Source organism: Lemur catta, chromosome 18 (genome assembly GCF_020740605.2).
Source record: "Lemur catta isolate mLemCat1 chromosome 18, mLemCat1.pri, whole genome shotgun sequence".
Lineage (NCBI taxonomy): Eukaryota > Metazoa > Chordata > Mammalia > Primates > Lemuridae > Lemur > Lemur catta.
Window position 1 is genome coordinate 22,674,054 of NC_059145.1, and position 17,761 is coordinate 22,691,814.

Sequence of the window (17,761 nt, forward strand, 5' to 3'; positions counted from 1 at the left end):
TTTCATTTCTGGTTAACCTGAACTACAGATGAAAACGAAAATGTCCCCCTAAACCCACAGGCTGTGCTTTCCAATTTTCTTGGTTATATTTTGTGACTTTTCCTGTTTACAATATCTGTGCCTTCCCCTTTTTTTTATTTTTTGACTCATTGATACTGTACCATGACATCTAAAAATACAGCCTAACAACTGGTTTTAAGTAAAGAGGATGTTTCTTTCTGGAGGAGCACAGTAGAAATATCCTGCATGTTTTTCTGAAAATAAACATCTGACAGTCTCTTCTCAGTGCCTAATATGAGTTTCTAATTGGAAAAGTGCCATCAGAGTATAAAGAGAATCCTACTTTTCACTGCAGTTTCTTCCATGAAGATATATGGCCCTAATTTTTCCCTCTCATGTGATTTGTGAGTCTCTTGTTGAATTTGGCTGTGGGCAAGTTATTCTCAACCTCTTGGAATCTCAGCTTCTTCAGTGTAAAATGGAGGGTAAAAACTATGTACTTCACAGGGCGGTAATGAGAATTCAATGGAGAAAATGTATGTAAAAGCACCTGCCCTAGACAAAGCCATCAGCATATATTAATTTGCATTTCATGTTGGTGACAACAAAGGTAGCTTGGCCCAAGACATGATCTGGTCACAATCAGATAAGATGTGAACGTATGCCATCTTCATTCCCCAGCTTTGGGTATGTGGGCAGCTAAAAATGGTGGTCTTAAGTTAGTCTGTTGATTATCACTGGGAAATCAGAACGAAATAACCCCCCGTTATTGAGTTGCTGGCTCTTGCCAGGGTTTAACTGGTGGGTTGATTTTCAATTTAAATATGACAACTTGGTGCCTTAGTAATCCAGAAGAACTTTTTTCTTGGGAAAAGTAACCATTTAGCCAACTTCAAATAACTATTTGTTGTTAACAGAATAGTACTGAACACCTTACAAATCATTTCCACTAATAGTAGTACTCACAGCACTAGGGGAAGAATAAAGCTGATAACACGTGTTAAGCACTTAGCACAGACCCTAACACCTAATCGGTGCTCAATAAATAGAGTGTGTATTACTGGTGATACGATTTTCATCTGTGACCTTGAGGTAGCTTTTAGGTTCAACATAACACAAGAGACAAAGCTAAACATGATTGATTTTTATCATTTCCATTTCACAGGGGCAGAAAGTGAGGTTAAGAGAAATACCATAAATGTTCAGGCCATAGTCAGGTAAATGGCAGGGCCAGGACACAAATCCAAGCCTTCTGACTCTAAATCCTGTGCATGTCTCATTGACACCAGGCTGGTGTCTCTTGCTGGCTTTCAGCTCCAGACTTAATAAGTTTCTTTCTTTCTTTCTTCCTTCCTTCCTTTGAAACCTGGCTATTCTTTTCACCAGACTTATGACATCAGGCTATAATCTGATAAGGGATTGTCTTTTATGAGAATGCCCTCCCCAGGGAATGTCTGCCCAAAGCTGGCTGGAATTGCTTGCCAACTTGGAGCTGGAGCTGCAGAAATGACTGTCCACCTACTGGCCAGCCTTTGTTTGTTCTCCCAACCTCTGCCAGGCACAAAGCAGCTTGCAGAATGACATTGAGCTCCTTCCTTGCAGAAAGGAGCTAAAGGAGCTAAATGTCCAGAAAACAAGGTTACCCCGTCAATCTCTACTTGGGAGCCACTTGTCAAGAGCAGTGGTCCAATCTAAGTTCTTTCCACCAATTCCCTCATTTCTCATGCTTCCTGGGTAAGGAGTAGTGAGTTTTGAAGTAAGTTTTGCACATGCTCAGAACTCAAATCTATTGCTATTTATCTACTTCAGAGCCCTTATTGTTATCTGAAAATATCTTATTTGTTTAATTATTAATAGTTTCTTTTCTTCTCCTTATCTGTAGAGCAGTTGTTCTCAAAAGGCATGATTTTGTGCCCCAGGGGACATTTGGTAATGTTTAAAGACGTATCTGTTGTCACCATGGAGGGGTAGGATCTACTGACATCTAGTGGGTGGAGGTCAGGGATGCTGCTGAGCACCTTACAATGCCCAGGACTGTGCTCCACAGCAAAGAACTTTCTGGCTGCACATGTCAACAGTGTTGAGGTTGAGAACTCTAGGACAGACTCCAGACGTAGCGCTCTTTCAGTCTTACCTGCTGATGTATATTAGTACTGAGAACAGTGCTTGCGCTTAGAAAGTGTTCAGTAAATGTTGGGTGAGTAAATGAATGAACACAGGATCCAGAACTTGGCCACACTGAATTAATTACCTGTGTGCTAGGCTACATCTGAAGCCCAGAACAATGTGGAGTCAGACCCAGGAGGCCACATCACTGATAAATGTCATCCTGCACCCCAAGTGGTCACACAGACATGAAGCAGCCCAGCAGGTGGGGAAGAATTCCATCCTGGATGCTCCAGGAAAATCGATAGCAAACACAGACACCATTTTTAGCAGCTGCGCATATTTCTTCAGTGTGGGGCCAGGAGATAGCCAAGGGATGGTGACTGTAAAAACTTTACTCCTCTTCTGGTCTTGCTTCCAGATGGCGACCTGAACCAGCCTCCTCTGGTTTGGTGAGTCTAGGTCAAGCTTTTACAGAGCAGTGATATACTTTGAGATCATGATGATATATTAAATGCCTAAGCTACATATGATTTAATATGTTGGATGTGTTAGATGGGAAATACTTTGGAACAGAAGTAATCTAGCAGTTAAGAGCATGAATTCTGGAGTCAGAACACCTGGGTTTACATCCTACTGTGCCTCTTCCTGGCTCTGTGACCCTGTGGGTTGGGGCCAGCCATGTACCTTTTCCCAGACTCAATGTTCTCATCCATAAAATGAAGCTATTATAATAATGGAATCCGCCTCACAGGTTGTTAGGAAAATTCATTGAAATGGTCCATGTACATGTAAATGGCAGGGTAGGCACACAGCAGCCATTACTTTCTGTTAATTTTTCTTAAGGCAGATTACTTGATTTTAGCTTTGGAAAACTGAATTCTCCCCTTCTTTATCATTCCTCCCCGACCACCTTCCTCCTTTGCTTCTTTTACACTGCCTGCTTTTCGTCCTCTCTCTCCATCCATGCACAAGAGTCCTACCCTGATACAACTGATGGAGCCTGAGCTTCCGCCCCACTTTCTAGCAGTATGACCAGAGACCACTTTACCTCTCTGGGCTTCAGCTTTGTCCTCTATAAAATCTAAACAGAAATACTTCCTACCTCGTAGGGTTGTTAGCAGCCTGAAAAAAAAGAGACTGCACCCATGAAATGCTCTGCACTCATGTGACATGTAGCAAGTGCTTAATAGAAACTGGGAGAATTGTGATATTGATACTTGAAGAAGTCCCCAGTGATTGCGCACTGGGAGGGCAGGCACCGTCTTGAAAGAACTTGAGGGAAAATCACAGCTGACTCCGTGTGGAGACATCTGTGTCAGTCTAGGCCATTCTCTGACCCAGAGCATCAATAGCTCATATTCAGTCAACACCCAGAGCTGATATAAAGGGGCCCTGTTCAGCTGGGGTTGACATCATTTGGGTGAAATATAAAACTCCATCCACTCAATAGATCCCAAAGCAAGAACGTCCTAGATACATCCTTCTCCTGCTCTCCAATTCCTGCAGAATACCTCATCTGACGAGGAGTTTAACAGTACACCTTGTTCTCTGGGTGGAAAGCTTGTTTTTTTATATGTCAGTTTTTCTGGGCCAAGGCTCAGGAGTTGACTGGGACATCCTCCCTTTGAATTGTTCTCTGTCAGTTTAAATCATTTGTGAATGTAAGTCAGTGTTGACCGTGTCAGGGTTCTGAACAGTTGAGGCATTCCTTTACTCCGCAGATATTTATGTACCGTAGTCTTAAAATGTCCCAGGCACTGTTCTAGGCCCTGAGGACACAAAGCAATGAAGCTATTTATTGGACAGTTTTCAACACAGAGGTGAAGGGATCTGATCTGTGTTTTGAAGTCATCGCTCTGGTGGCCATGTGGAGATGGGACCGCTGTAGGGCTCAGTTGGAAGTGTGGAACCCAGTTAGATAGCTGGCTTTTCACTTCCAGATGGCAGACGAAACCCTGGATGGGCCATTCCACAGAGAACCCTGAGGAGTCATTTTCATGAGGCAGGCCCTCTTGTGCTAAGCTTTCAAAAAAGGTCAAAAGGGAACAAGGTGGGGGTGGCGGGGAAGCTGCTGCTTCCTTACCAAGCTTTCATATTTCTGTGTTCAAAAGAACAACTAAAGCAAAACCAAAGTAGGCTGGAGTTTTGGTCTTTTTTTTTTTTTTTTTTTTTTTTGTAGTTGAAATTTCCTGTTTCTTTTCAAGCTGACCCCAGTTGTTACGAGGGGTCCCATACTGCCCTGTCTCGAGTTGCCTTTCGGTTTCTTACTAGTGCACTCTCCTCTCTCATCTCCTAAGTCAGGTAGTGGGAGAGGGGGCAGGGGTGGGGGAATGTGCGTCCCTTGTAGACTTGAACCCCACCATGGGCTGCCGAATCTGGAAGCCCCATGAAACCAGAGATGTGACCTATAGCCGATTCTCACTTCCCTCCTGACCTTCCTCATTTGACCACTGACCAGCTGGACAAAGTCTTTCCACCGGCAATCAGCGCCTGCACTCTGAGGACTGCCTCTTACCAGCTGGGGAGCAAAGGCAGGCCAGCCACAGACCGAGGTGTGAGTTTTAATCCGACATGCACAATTTTAACCTCCGAATGCATGGGGTTCAGTGGCGGAGGAGGTGGAGGGAAGGGCATCGAGTCTGGGTGGATGTTAAGAGAAGCTTTCCAAAGGGATCATTTTTTAAGGATGCTTTTTTATTTTTTGTGAGCCATTGCTACTATTAGCTGCCACTAGGTAGGGGTCACTTCTGCAATTATTCTGGTCTCTGTGGGGTTAAAAAATGATCCTATATTTAAAATCATTATGTTCCATATACAGCTCCCTTTAAATATGACTCCTGCTTTGACATTAGAAAATAAAGCATTGGTGAGGGTTGTGTTTTAAAATAAATAAGAAATGCTTAGTTTGTTTTTTTTTTTTCCTGTTGGTTGTTACAAGTATTTTTATTTTTATTTTTTTTTTATTTTTTTTATTTTATTTTTTTTTTTTTTTGAGACAGAGTGTCACTTTGTTGCCCGGGCTAGAGTGAGTGCCGTGGCATCAGCCTAGCTCACAGCAACCTCAGACTCCTGGGCTTAAGCGATCCTACTGCCTCAGCCTCCCTAGTAGCTGGGACTACAGGCATGAGCCACCATGCCCGGCTAATTTTTTTGTATATATATTTTTTAGTTGGCCAGATAATTTCTTTCTATTTTTAGTAGAGACGGGGTCTCACTCTTGCTCAGGCTGGTCTCGAACTCCTGACCTTGAGCGATCCACCCGCCTCGGCCTCCCAGAGCTAGGATTACAGGCGTGAGCCACCGCGCCCGGCCAAGTATTTTTAAAATTAAAACAAAATTGACCTGTTGGAAAAAGGTTCATTTGAATTAAGATGGTATTTATTACCTGAGTAACCTCTTGTGCATGTCATTTACACTCTGGCCTGGGAGTCAGAGTCCTGAGTTTTAGTCCCAGATCTGGCATTAACTCTCTGTGTGGCTTTGGGTGCATCCATTCCTTAGTGTCCCCATATCTAAAATAAGTGGGGGTTAATAGATGCCTTCCAAGAGTCTTTCTATTTACAAATTCCACAATTGTAACTATTCCGAGTCATAGTTCTCCTTTGGAAGTAAAATGAGTTTTTATGCCCACTTCATGATACTTTGGTTTTGCTTTTCTATCCACTCATCTGATCCACTGAGAATAGGCCACGGTCACTTTGTCATGTATGTCGTACCATGTGTATTGCTAAGTGATTAAACGCTTGGACTTTGGGTTTGGGTCCAGTTCTGATATTAATATTTATGAATCTTGTTATTTGTAATCTCTCTAAGCTCAGTTCCCCCTGTAATATTGGAGTGCTGAGAGTACCTACCTCATGTGAGCATCATGAGGGTGGAGTATGTAAAGTGCATAGGATCAATGCCTGGAATATAGAAAGTACCTAGGAGTGGTGTTATAGTCTAATCAAAGCACCTAGCTGGGTACTAGGCACACACAGGGCACACAGAATCCAGTGGTTCCTTCTCTTTTATTTCCCCATATCAGCTTTGGAAAATTTTCCTGCCGAGTGCTCGTTAGCTGACTTGTTACCTTTACCTGTCATTTATATTCTTTAAAATGGGTTAGTAATATTCCTCCCATTAAAAAACATTTTTAATAGAATACATCTATATAAAAATACAAAAGTTTAGCTATTTTTCAGTTTTCAAGCAAATAAGTACTATACTTACTGTCGACCTCAGAAGTAGCTTATTTTACTCTCAGAGTGTCAGATTGGAAGCTGTCAGGACATTTCTTATGAGGCTCAAAATGGTTAAGTAACTTCTCCAAGGTAACACAGCCAGTAAGAGATAAAATATCATTTTCAGCTAGTGTATAACTGGCTTAAAACTCCTGTGCAAGTTCCATCACTTCTCAGGCCTCAATTTCCTGATGGTTGAAAGGAAGATGCCTCCTTCATAAGCTTGTGTAGAGGTTAAAAATCAAAATCCATACATTAATAACTGTTAAATGTCATGTACTTTACCGGGTGCACAGCAGAGCCTCTGTTGATGTTGGTTATGTCTCTTCCCTGGTATCACTTAAATCAGGTGATCCATAATTTAAGTTCAGGTCTTCTCTGGTGAACTTAAATCAGGGTTCGCTCTCTCAGATGACAGGGCTCCCAGGAGCCTGGAAGTTAATACATTTGGGTGAACCAAAAACCACAAACCCCGAAGGGAGCTACTCTTCTCTGCCCCGGCCAAATGTTGCCATGGAGGAAATTGAGCCCAGTGTTTCCAGATCTTACCGCTTCTCCAAAGAAGCTCCCAATCTGAATTTTTTTTAATGTGGCATTACCTGATTTCTGATGTTATCAACTAAAATTTATTCATAAGTGTTGTTTTGATTAATAAAATACATCCACCACTTTTCCACCTCCAAGTTAAATAAGTGACAAGAGCAGGCCTTTCTGTTGCTAACGACCATCAAATCAGCCCTCTGACCTCCCAGTGGAACCATCCTCCCACCAGAAGAAAGGGCTCAGTGAACACTGAACACCATGTGTGCTGTGTAGACGTGTAACTGTAGTGTTTTTTCTCTCCAGTTCATCTGTACCGCCCTTCTCCAACCTGCCCTGTGTGGCCTCTTATCACAACATACCACGAGGTGTTAGCTCACTCCCCTCCCCAGATGTCAGACCCGCTTGGGGGTTGTGTTTTCATCTATATGAGGGAGCATCAATGATTATGAGTGGATGACTTTACCATATTAATGACAGTGTGTGGGGGGGTCTGTCCTTTGGAACCCTTTTGCTTTGCTTTAGGAATAGCAAATCTGTGGTATCTTAGGAAGATGCTTTTAGTTGCAAGAAGCAGAAGCCGATTCAAGTTAACTTCAGAGAGAGAGAAAAAAAAAAAAAAGGTGATTTGTTGAAGGAATACAGAGTGTTTCATGGAACTCAAAGACAAAAATTCACCCAGACCAGTGGAAGGGACTAGAAGTGACAGAAAGGACATTAGGAACCCCCACAGCAATTCTAAGGCTTTTCTCTCAGGCCACATGCTTTCTCTTGCCTCCATCTAGCTACTTGTCCCTGTAAGATTTTTTGGATTGGCCGTTGCCAGAGAAAGAAAGACGAGCAGAGTTGAAAGGGATAAGTAAAGAGGCTTTATTGGGGCGCTCCTGGGTGAGGGTAACGAGTCCCAAGAGAGGAACCTGGGCGAGCTTCACGGGCTCCATGAGTGGACCAGAGAAGTCGCATCACCCAGAAGTTTTGAGTGGGCTTATATGTTTTTAGGGTTGGGGAATGGGGGTTTCTTCGGTGGGAAGATTTTGGCATGAAGAGTGAGGAATTTCTTTGTTGCAGTTTTAGGGCGGATATTGAGAAATAGGAGGGGCCGGTAGTATGTGTGGACTCCAGGAACCGAGACTCTTATCAGGGTAACCATCCAGGTGTGGTCATCCTTTAACTTAGCTGGGCCTTGCAGGCATTGTCCTTGGCAGGTGTCGTGGGCTTCTTCTTTGTCCATTAGCGAGGGGAGGGGTGCCTGCCACCAGCCTTACAGTCCCCTTCATACTCTCTGCAGATGCCTTTCCTTTCTCCACACGCATTAGACAGTGGCTACCCTGCAGCAACCAAGTTTTCATCTTCTCAGATGCGATTCCAGATTCCCTGGACTGAGGTTCTGATTGGCCCAGCTTAGGTCAGGTGTCTGTCCCTGATCTAATCAACTGAGGCCAAGGGGGCGGGACCAAGTTGTACAAACATGGCCACCGCTGCCCAGGTTTGTCATGAGACGATTAGACACCCCGAAAGACATTTACTGTTCAATATTCTAGAATAAAATTATGTGTTGACAAAAGAAATGTAGACTAGTCCAAGAGAGCATCAAAGCAAAGTGGAAAGGCAAAAAAAAAAAAAAAAAAAGAAGAAGAAGCTTTTTAAAAGTCAAGAAATAAATTTATTTGGATTATGGAACAACAGAGTAGCTTGAAATATTTTATGAGTTATGACATATTCCTTAACGGATTCATATTGTGTGATCTTTTGAGCATGGTTTTATTATATCTTTCTGCACTTGGGGCTGGCTTTGGTGAGTTGTTTTACCAAAGAAGTAAAATGATTTAAACTGACACATTTAATTTCCCTCTTATTTATTTCTTCCTGTAGTATGTAAAAGTAGGGGGGAAAATGACCTTTTTTCTTTTTTTAGTTAGACCTTAATTCAGATCTTGACTTGGCTTTTTTTCTTGCCCAAGTAACTGAATAAATTACCATAAACCCAGCACCTTGATTCCTCGGCTGTAAAATGGGGATGTTGCCATGTCGTGGATTTTTGTAGCACTTTAACGAGGTAAAATACATAAAGTGCCCAACTCAGTGCCATGAACTAGCAAAGGTTTGTTCCTTTTCTCCTTGCCACTCAAGGTGTGTATTTGACCCTGGTTTTGCAGAGGTAAGAAAATAATTGTGGCCATGGGACAAAGTAAAGTTTGCTTTACTCTCACTGACCTCTTAGCACCACTTCAGTGGTTCCTGTGGCCCACATCTCGAGAATGCCATGATCCAACCAGCTGAGCTAGTTTTTAGACTCTTAGAGCAATAAGTGTAATAATTAGTATTTTTCACATTGAAAACAGGTTACATATCCTACTTCCAAGCCTTAATTTCCTCATCTGTTAAATGAGGATAATAATACCAACCCCAGAAGGTAACTGTGCAGCTCAGAAATTGTATAAAACACCTAGTGCAATGCTGAGTACACAGTTGGTGCTCAGTAATAGAGGCTATTTCTTTTAAAACTGGGTTTCTAGCCGGGCGAGGTGGCTCACGCCTGTAATCCTAGCACTCTGGGAGGCCAAGGCGGGTGGATCATTTGAGCTCAGGAGTTCAAGACCAGCCTGAGCAAGAGTGAGACCCCGTCTCTACTAAAAATAGAAAGAAATTATATGGACAACTAAAAATATATATAGAAAAAATTAGCCGGGCATGGTGGTGCATGCCTGTAGTCCTAGCTACTCAAGAGGCTGAGGCAGTAGGATCACTTAAGCCCAGGAGTTTGAGGTTGCTGTGAGCTAGGCTGATGCCATGGCACTCTAGCCCAGGCAACAGAGTGAGACTCTGTCTCAAAAAAAAAAAAAAAAAAAAACCTGGGTTTCTATGCAGCTGGTTTCTACATATTTCCATGTCTTATATAAGTTTTGTGGAACAGCTGAGAGACAAAATGCTGCCCCTGCTTTTCAAAAGTGACCCAGCAATTCCACATTCATGGACAAAGCCAGATGTGCAAAAGTTCGTGGTGGCCTTGCTTGTATAGCAAAAGACTGGAGGCAACCTAAGTGTTTCTCAACAGGAGACTCATTAAATTATCATATATCCACAGGATGATTGGATACTATAGAACCTATAAAAAAAAATGAGCTCCATTTATATGTGCTGACACTGGAAAGCTCTCCAAGAAACACTGAATTAAAAAACCAATAGTGAAAACAGTGAGTGTAGCATAGTCCTACTCATACTTGAATTGAAAAAGAAAAAAATATATGTATGCATACACAAATATACACACATATACACACTTATGTATGTATTAAATTTCTGGAGAGTTACACACAAGAAATATCAAGAGTACTTGATCTGTAGAACAATATGTTTGGTATAATATGTATTAAAGTAAAATATGTCATATGAAAATATTTTTAATATGTACACATGTATTTGAAAATACATATAAAAGCAGTTTGTGAGGATTCCTCTCAAACTGACAAGATGGTGATTTATGCAGATAAAATGGGTTGAAGAATGAGTTAATCAAGGGGGATCTTGGCATTCTGTGCATTGTTTAAATATTTTACAAAGAGTATTTCCCAGTATTGCAATGTTAAGTGATAAAAAATTAAATATAATTGAAAATTTATACATTGAACTATTCTTAATTATGTATCTTAACTGTTTTTAACTATAGTGGTGATATATACTAACAAGGAAGTCAAAGGGCAACAGTTTCCAAAATGGAAACCTTTCTCTTTCTTTCTTTTTTTTGAGACAGAGTCTTGCTATCTTGCCCATGCTGGGGTGCAGTGGTTATTCACAGATGTGATCATAGCGCCCTGCAACCTTGAATTCCTGGGCTCAAGTGATCCTCCCACCTCAGCCTCCCAAGTAGCTGGAACTATAGTCATGCACCACCACACCCAGAGAGACTTTCCACTTTAATTTCAGTGTATGTTTTTCTTCTCATAATAATGAGTGTATTGTATTTATTAAAACACAGCAATGAAGAAAGGAATTTTCATTTGAAAAATAATACATTGATTCAAGGAAAAATATCGTGGTATACTCTGGGAAGACCTACTTTTCATAATATAATCTTGTATGTATTGTTTGAACTTGGTATGGTGTATAGGCATTATTTTTAAATATATTGACCAGCCTTTGTTTTCTGTTCTTTTCTTCTTTTAAATCCAAATTAATGTCATATAATAAATCTGTTTCTGACCAAACCTGTTGATTAGCTCCACTGAAGCCATTTTTAGGCTGAACGTATCCCAATGATACAACGAGTTCTAGGGTTTGCTTGCCAGCCCTGTCCCTGACACCACTCTTGCTGTCTTGTCCCCACAGATGACAGAAGGCAGGCACTGCCAGGTGCACCTCCTGGATGACAGGAGACTGGAGCTGCTGGTTCAGGTAGGCATTGTCCAGGTAGATGTTGTCCAGGTAGGTTTTTCACAGGTAGGTTTTGAACAGGTAGTTGTTTCCCAGGTAGGTTTTGTATAGGTAGGTATTGCACAAGTAAGTGTTATACAGATAGGTGTTGCCCAAGTAGGTTTTCCCCATGTAGGTATTGCACACTCAGGGATACCCCATCCTTGTTGCCTCTCTGAGCCCCATGGTCTGTGTTCAGGCTGTTCCCTTATCTGTGCCTCAAAGCCAGTGACTCAAGATTGATTGAGGGTGGTGGGGTGGGGAAGAAGCTTCAAAGTCAGAAAAACTTGGTCTATTCGTAAGAGTAGTTTTAGCCTGATGACATGGTTTTAGAGACACGCGTGTTCCAACCTCAGCTTGACACTCAGTAGCTGTGTGACCCTGGGCAAATGACTTTACTTCTCTGGCCCTCTTTATGGTAAAATGAGAATCATAATACTTCCCTGGAAGAGTTTTTGTGAGGTGAAAATCTGCCTTCTGCCACTTTCCAGCTACATGGCATTGTGCAAGTTAAAAACTAGGATTAAGACAACCTAGTCTTCATCGCAGAATTAGGGTTAAAATCAAGCTAGATTATATATGTGAGTGAAATGTCTTTGTAACATATATGGCACTATATGAGTGATCATATCTTAATTGTTGATACTTCTCTTTGTACTCAACCAACACTCTGGACCAAGAGTCTTGAGAAATTGTAGAAGTCCCCGCAGACAGACCACACCCACAGCTAGGCTAGAATTCCCTCTTCTGACCAAACCTAAATTCTCTTCCCTTCCAAAGCTTGTCCTAGCCCACTATTCCTAGGCTTCAATTTGAGTCAAAATAGTACAGTCAACAGTAGTTTCACCAAAGTGGACCTTTTAGTCTAGATTTCTGCCTGTTTCTTTTCTTTCTTTTCTTCTTTAAGTCATGTGCATCTTTTCTTTTCCAAGAGGAAACATCCCACCTTCAAACCGTCATAGTGTACCCTAAACTGTTTGGGTCAAAGTTCAAAAAGAATCCATGTAGAGTGCCCTCCTGCAATCCCCGCTTGCCTTCCCCAGTACCTCTAAAAATCCAGCATCAGTTATCACTGCAGACATTCTGGCTGGTTCCAAGCCATGCTTCTCCCCACCAGGCCCAGTGTTTCCCAAAAGCTCCTAGATTAGATCCTTCCTCTACCTAGGGGCTCAGTAAATACTGTTGATGATAATGTGCAGAATGAGTACACTTACTTCATCCTTAGGGAGAAAGGAAAAGCTCAGGCTTTGGAATGCGACAGAACTAAAAGTTCCAATCCCTGCTCTTACCAACAGTGTAATATCCAGTGAGGTGCTTAGCTCTCTTGGCCTTGGCTGACTCATCTATAAAATGGAAATTAAAAAACCCTATCTCACAGGCTCATTATAAAGAGATAGTGAGATCATGGATATGAGTTCAGCACAAGTGGTAATTACTATTATTTGTTTGATTGTTCTCTTTGTGGCCTCAGCCTCAGGTCTTGAGCTTCTTCAGCTGGTGGTCACCATCAAGTGATCATTCTATTAATACAATTTTTTTTTTTTTTAGAGACACGGTCTTGCTATGTTGCCCAGGCTGGTCTTGAACTCCTGGCCTCAAGTGATCCTCCCACCTTTGCCTCCCAAAATGCTGGGAATACAGGCATGACGTACAATCTTTTATAGTATCACAGATAACCAGGCAGTGAGATGTTTAATATTCTTTGTCTTAGGCACTAGCATCATGCTACATATAAAAGACTTTTTACAAAACAGCAACATACCAGTAAGCACACTGCTACCTTAAAGGAAAAAAGTAAGGTACTCAAGTGAATTTCAAATACATGAAAATGATGATCTCATTGATATTCCTATTTCCATCTTCCCTCTTTCCCACAACTCTTACAGAATGGTCCATAGCAAATCAACCTAATCAACAAATGGGGGCAGGTATTTCAAAACAAACAAACAAAAGCTTCTTTAAACTATTTAGCAATGGACAGAGAGGTGCAACCAAATTGTTTCTAACCAGATTTTTATTTTGACAGCCCAAACTTTTATCAAGAGAGTTGCTGGACCTCGTGGCTTCACATTTCAACCTGAAAGAAAAGGAGTACTTTGGAATAACGTTTATAGATGACTCGTAAGTGTTTTAATCGTTTTCATTTCTTTATCATTTGCCTGGACTACCTACTTGCTGTCATCCATGAAAAAATACTTCTTAGAAAAAAAATACTTCTTGGGAAATACTTACCCAAGAATACTTCTTGGGGAAAAAAAATACTATAAGAATTAGAATATGTCTTGCTTATTTAAAAGTTTTTTAATATAGGATTTTTCTTTTAAGATTATTTCAAAGGAAGAAGAAAAAAATATTGACCTTTTTAGGATCTCAAAATATTGTTTTAGAAAATTTTATAATGAGTTTGTTATTGTCTTTCACACATCTTTGACTGAGTTGTGCTTGCTAATTTAGCTGATGTGTCCCTGATAGGAAATACCAGGTTGTTATTCACTCATATCTTGAAACTGAATTAACATTTTGCTGTTGGTAGGAAGAAAACTTAAAAGGCAAATTTGTGACTCACTCGAAAGTATGTATATATTGGCTGGGTGCAGTGGCTCACGCCTGTACTCCTAGCACTCTGGGAGGCTGAGGCCAGAGGATTGCTTGAGCTCAGGAATTGGAGACCAGCCTGAGCAAAAGCAAGACCCCATCTCCACTAAAAATAGAACAAATTAGCTGGGCGTGGTGGCTCACGCCTGTAATCCTGGCACTCGGGAGGCCGAGGTACAAGGATCACTTGAGCTCAAGAGTTTGAGACCAGCCTGAGCAAGAGCGAGACCCCATCTCCACTAAAAATAGAAAAAATTAGTTGGGCATGGTGGTGCATGCTGTAGTCCCAGCTCCTCAGGAGGCTGAGGCAGGATGATCGCTTGAGCCCAGGAGTTTGAGGTTGCAGTGAGCTAGACTGACACCACAGCACTGTAGCCCGGGTGACAGAGTGAGATTCTGGCTCAAAAAAATAAAATAAAAATTAATTAAATTTAAAAATATATATATAGTTTAATATGGAATGAACTTTTTCACTGCCACTTAGGTCCATTTTATGTCACCTTGTTACTATCTTTTTCTTTTTTTTTCTTTTCCTTTCATGTTTTATGCTAAGTGATTGGATAGTATATATATTTATCAACAATATAAATTGTCTCCGAAATGAGGCAGGTATATAACCACAAATACATGGGAATTTAAAAGTCTATGTAAGTGAATGTATTTGGACTTACTAGCGCCTTGCTCTTTTTTGTGTGTGAGAGAAAGAGAGAAAGAGAGAGAGAGAGAGTCTGTCTGTCTCTTTTATGGGAACCCAATTTGCCTACATTATATGCAGCCCAATGCATTACCAGAGAAATCCTTCCCCTTTCTGGAGATAATTTCCAAAGAGTTCCTTAAATATTAAAATTCAAGAAAATGTGTTCCAGACACAAAATATGTTGGCCAGCCACCCAGCCTTCTTTCCATAACACTCCCAAGTTAAGTGTTTGTTTTAGTTCTTCAGTTTAACCAGGTGGAAAACAATCTCAAGAAGGAGTTAATTATTTTTAACACCTTGTGGCTTCTGATTCCTTCCAGCCTGGGTGGGCCTTGAGCCCAGGGCCTCCAGGAAACGCCAGCAGGCACAGGACACGGACTGGGTAAGAAACAGGCATCGAAATTGTCAGAAGACATAGAGAAACCTGAACATTTTGATTCTGGACTCAGGACGTTTCCTAAAGAGGGTTCAGCAAAGCAGAAAAGAGTTCACTGGACATCTCCCCCTCTGAATCACAAAAGTATCTGTTCACTCAGCAGCTACTATTGGAGAGAGTCCCCTATGATCTGTCCTCTGCTGGATGAAATGGGAAGCGCAGTTGTCCGCTGACTGCAAGGGGAAAGCCAGAACCAGTTGATGTGAATGAGTGAGTGAACACGAACACACACGGAGGCTGAATCTGAATGTGAATGAAATAATAGCAAACAGTATAAGACATAAAACCATAAGTACATACTGCCTAATTTGTATGGCATAAATTGTAACTGCTACAAGCACTATAATTTAGGGAGAGATCACATAGCATAGAGGTTAACAGCATGAATATTGGAGTAATTTATTCACTTAACAAAAATATTTCTTGAGTGCCTGCCCAATGCCAAGTTCTAGTCCCGGGGAATCAGCAGTGAGCAACCCAGACAAGGTTCTTTCCCTCCTGGAGCCTATATGGTAATGGTAGAGTCTAGCATGAGTAAACCAATAGATAAATGAGAACATACCAGAAATTATACATGTATTGAAGAACATAAAATATGAAGCCATGATCAAGAAAAGCTGAGGGCAGGTTTAGACAGGGTGGGCCAGGACGGCGTCTAGGAAGTGACATGTAATGGAAAGCAAGACCCAGTTCTGTGAAAGATTGGGGAGACAGTCCAAGTAAAAGCCAGTGCAAAAGTCCTGGTGAGGCTCAGCTTGACTTTTATGGTTTGTTTTGGTTTGTTTTTTCCAAAAGAAAAAACACAGCCAATTTGTGCCTAGAGAGTAAGAAGCAGAGTGGTACAAGATTAGGGTAGACAGGGAGGCAGCGGCAGGTATCATGGAATCTTGGTAGCTGTGTGACCTTAGGCCAGTTACTTAACATCTCTGACACTCAAGTTTTCTCATGTATACACTGGCCATAATAATAGTACCTATATAGTAAGTACCACATAAGGCACCTGTAAGAGGACGCTAGTATTAAATAGCGTATCAGGTAAGATATGCAGAGTGGATAGCACAGGCCCACAATACAAGGGAGCTATCATGCTGTTGTTCATAGCCGTGGCAGTAAGAGAGTGTTCAGAAGTAGCTGAAGGAGGCTAGAGTGGGCTTCACACAGGAAGATAATTAAAATTGGGCCTGGCAGGGCAGGTAGGCTTTAGATAGAGGGGAGAGGAGATGGCACTCCAGATGAGAGTTATTTTGTGGGCAAATGCATGGACATAGTAACGAACAAGGTACATTTGCCCAAGGGTGAAGACACTGGTCTGATCATGGGGACAAGATCACAGGTGAGCTCTGTGCGTCACATAGACGGGGAAGACACCGCCAGGCCACTGAAGAATGGTATACAGGGAAGGATCATGACTTATGACTGCAGTGTCAGAGCTTCCTGAGGCTGCAAGGTCCATGGCAGGCTGGAAAAGAGGCTCCTGGCCACATGGAAGGCTTCTGGAAAAGCTCCGAGCTCAGTTAAGCATAAACCAGACAGTGCATAAGCAAGGCTTCCAGACAGTAAGAACTCTTCAGAAAGAAAAGGAATAATATGAATGACTTCCTCCAATGACTTGGGCCACCCTCCTCCTCATCTGCCCTGAGATTTCTTTCTCAAAACTATATTGGGAAGAGAATGGCTCACGCCAGCCCTCTTCCCCAGTTATCCCCTTTGGCTGTGCCAGTCAGTAGTCACAGTCTTTCCAAGAACCCTGGCTCCAGAATGTCCTCTGTGCACTCCCCTGCAAGGGACATCAGAGTCTTGTTTTGAATTATGACCAGTTTGAGAAGCTGTCTTCTGAGTCTGGCAGTGTTTATTTTCAGAAGAAGTATGAGCTGGGCTTTTGGGGAGGGGGCATGGAAACTGGCCATTTCCACCTTTCTGGGGAACAGGCCTGGAAAATTGCTTGTGTCTAAGGGTGTCTCCTTGGAATGTCTTGGTCGCAAGCCTCGTTCTTTTTCTGTGTCTGGTAATATTTTTAGAATGCATTTTCTTTCAGCACTTGTCCCCTCCTCCATCCCCTCCTCATAAAATCACCAAGTCGGATTCTTCCCAGGATGCTGTCGGAATAGCCTTTTCCAGCCTAGATGCCACATTCACCTTTTACTTTTGGTGGGTGTCTTTAAATAGAGTAAGGCAAAGCGGAAGGGGACATTTTGTCAGTGACACTAGCTATTGTCTATACCCTCATTCACAGACCAAGAAGAGAAATGGAAAAATAGACTGCAGTTACATAATAAAAAAAAGTAGTGATGATAGCCAACCAAAACAAAATCAGGGTGGGGTTAGAGGGAGAGGGGTGGAGTTCCTGAGATGACACTGGTTAGTGCCTTGTGGAGTTCTGCATGCAGGGTGAGGCTTTCTCCCCTAGAGGGCAGTCACGGCCCTCCTGAGGCAGCAGCCCTTCAGGGCACCATCATGGTTTCCATCCCTTCACCCTGCTCATTTTTTTTTTCCTTCCTTCCCATGTTTTGAGAAGCTTTACTGAATAAGCTTTTGGCTTATTTTTGTGAAGGAATAAAAAATAGGCTTTACAACACAGCTGTGACTTTCTATCACCTTCCCTTCCGATGGTCCTGAGACAGTGGGCCTCCACTGGTATAATTCTAGCCGAAAAAAAACTCTCTTTATGGCTGGTCTGCACAGCCTGATATGGGTGGGTATGACTGTCTTTTCAAGGTATTGGTTAGAGCTATTGTCTTTCTGATGGAGAAA

General features: G+C 41.9%; 1 protein-coding gene across 4 annotated transcripts in view; it reads left to right on the forward strand.

Annotated features, from left to right (window-relative positions):
- FRMD4B (FERM domain containing 4B) overlaps positions 1–17,761 on the forward strand; it is a 293,677-nt gene that overhangs the window by 168,704 nt on the left and 107,212 nt on the right. For all 4 annotated transcript variants that reach the window (XM_045529652.1, XM_045529650.1, XM_045529648.1 and 1 more), the window contains 2 exons: positions 11,199–11,264; positions 13,309–13,403. In XM_045529652.1, the coding sequence (XP_045385608.1) occupies positions 11,199–11,264; positions 13,309–13,403 (161 nt within the window). The remainder of the gene's footprint in view (positions 1–11,198; positions 11,265–13,308; positions 13,404–17,761) is intronic.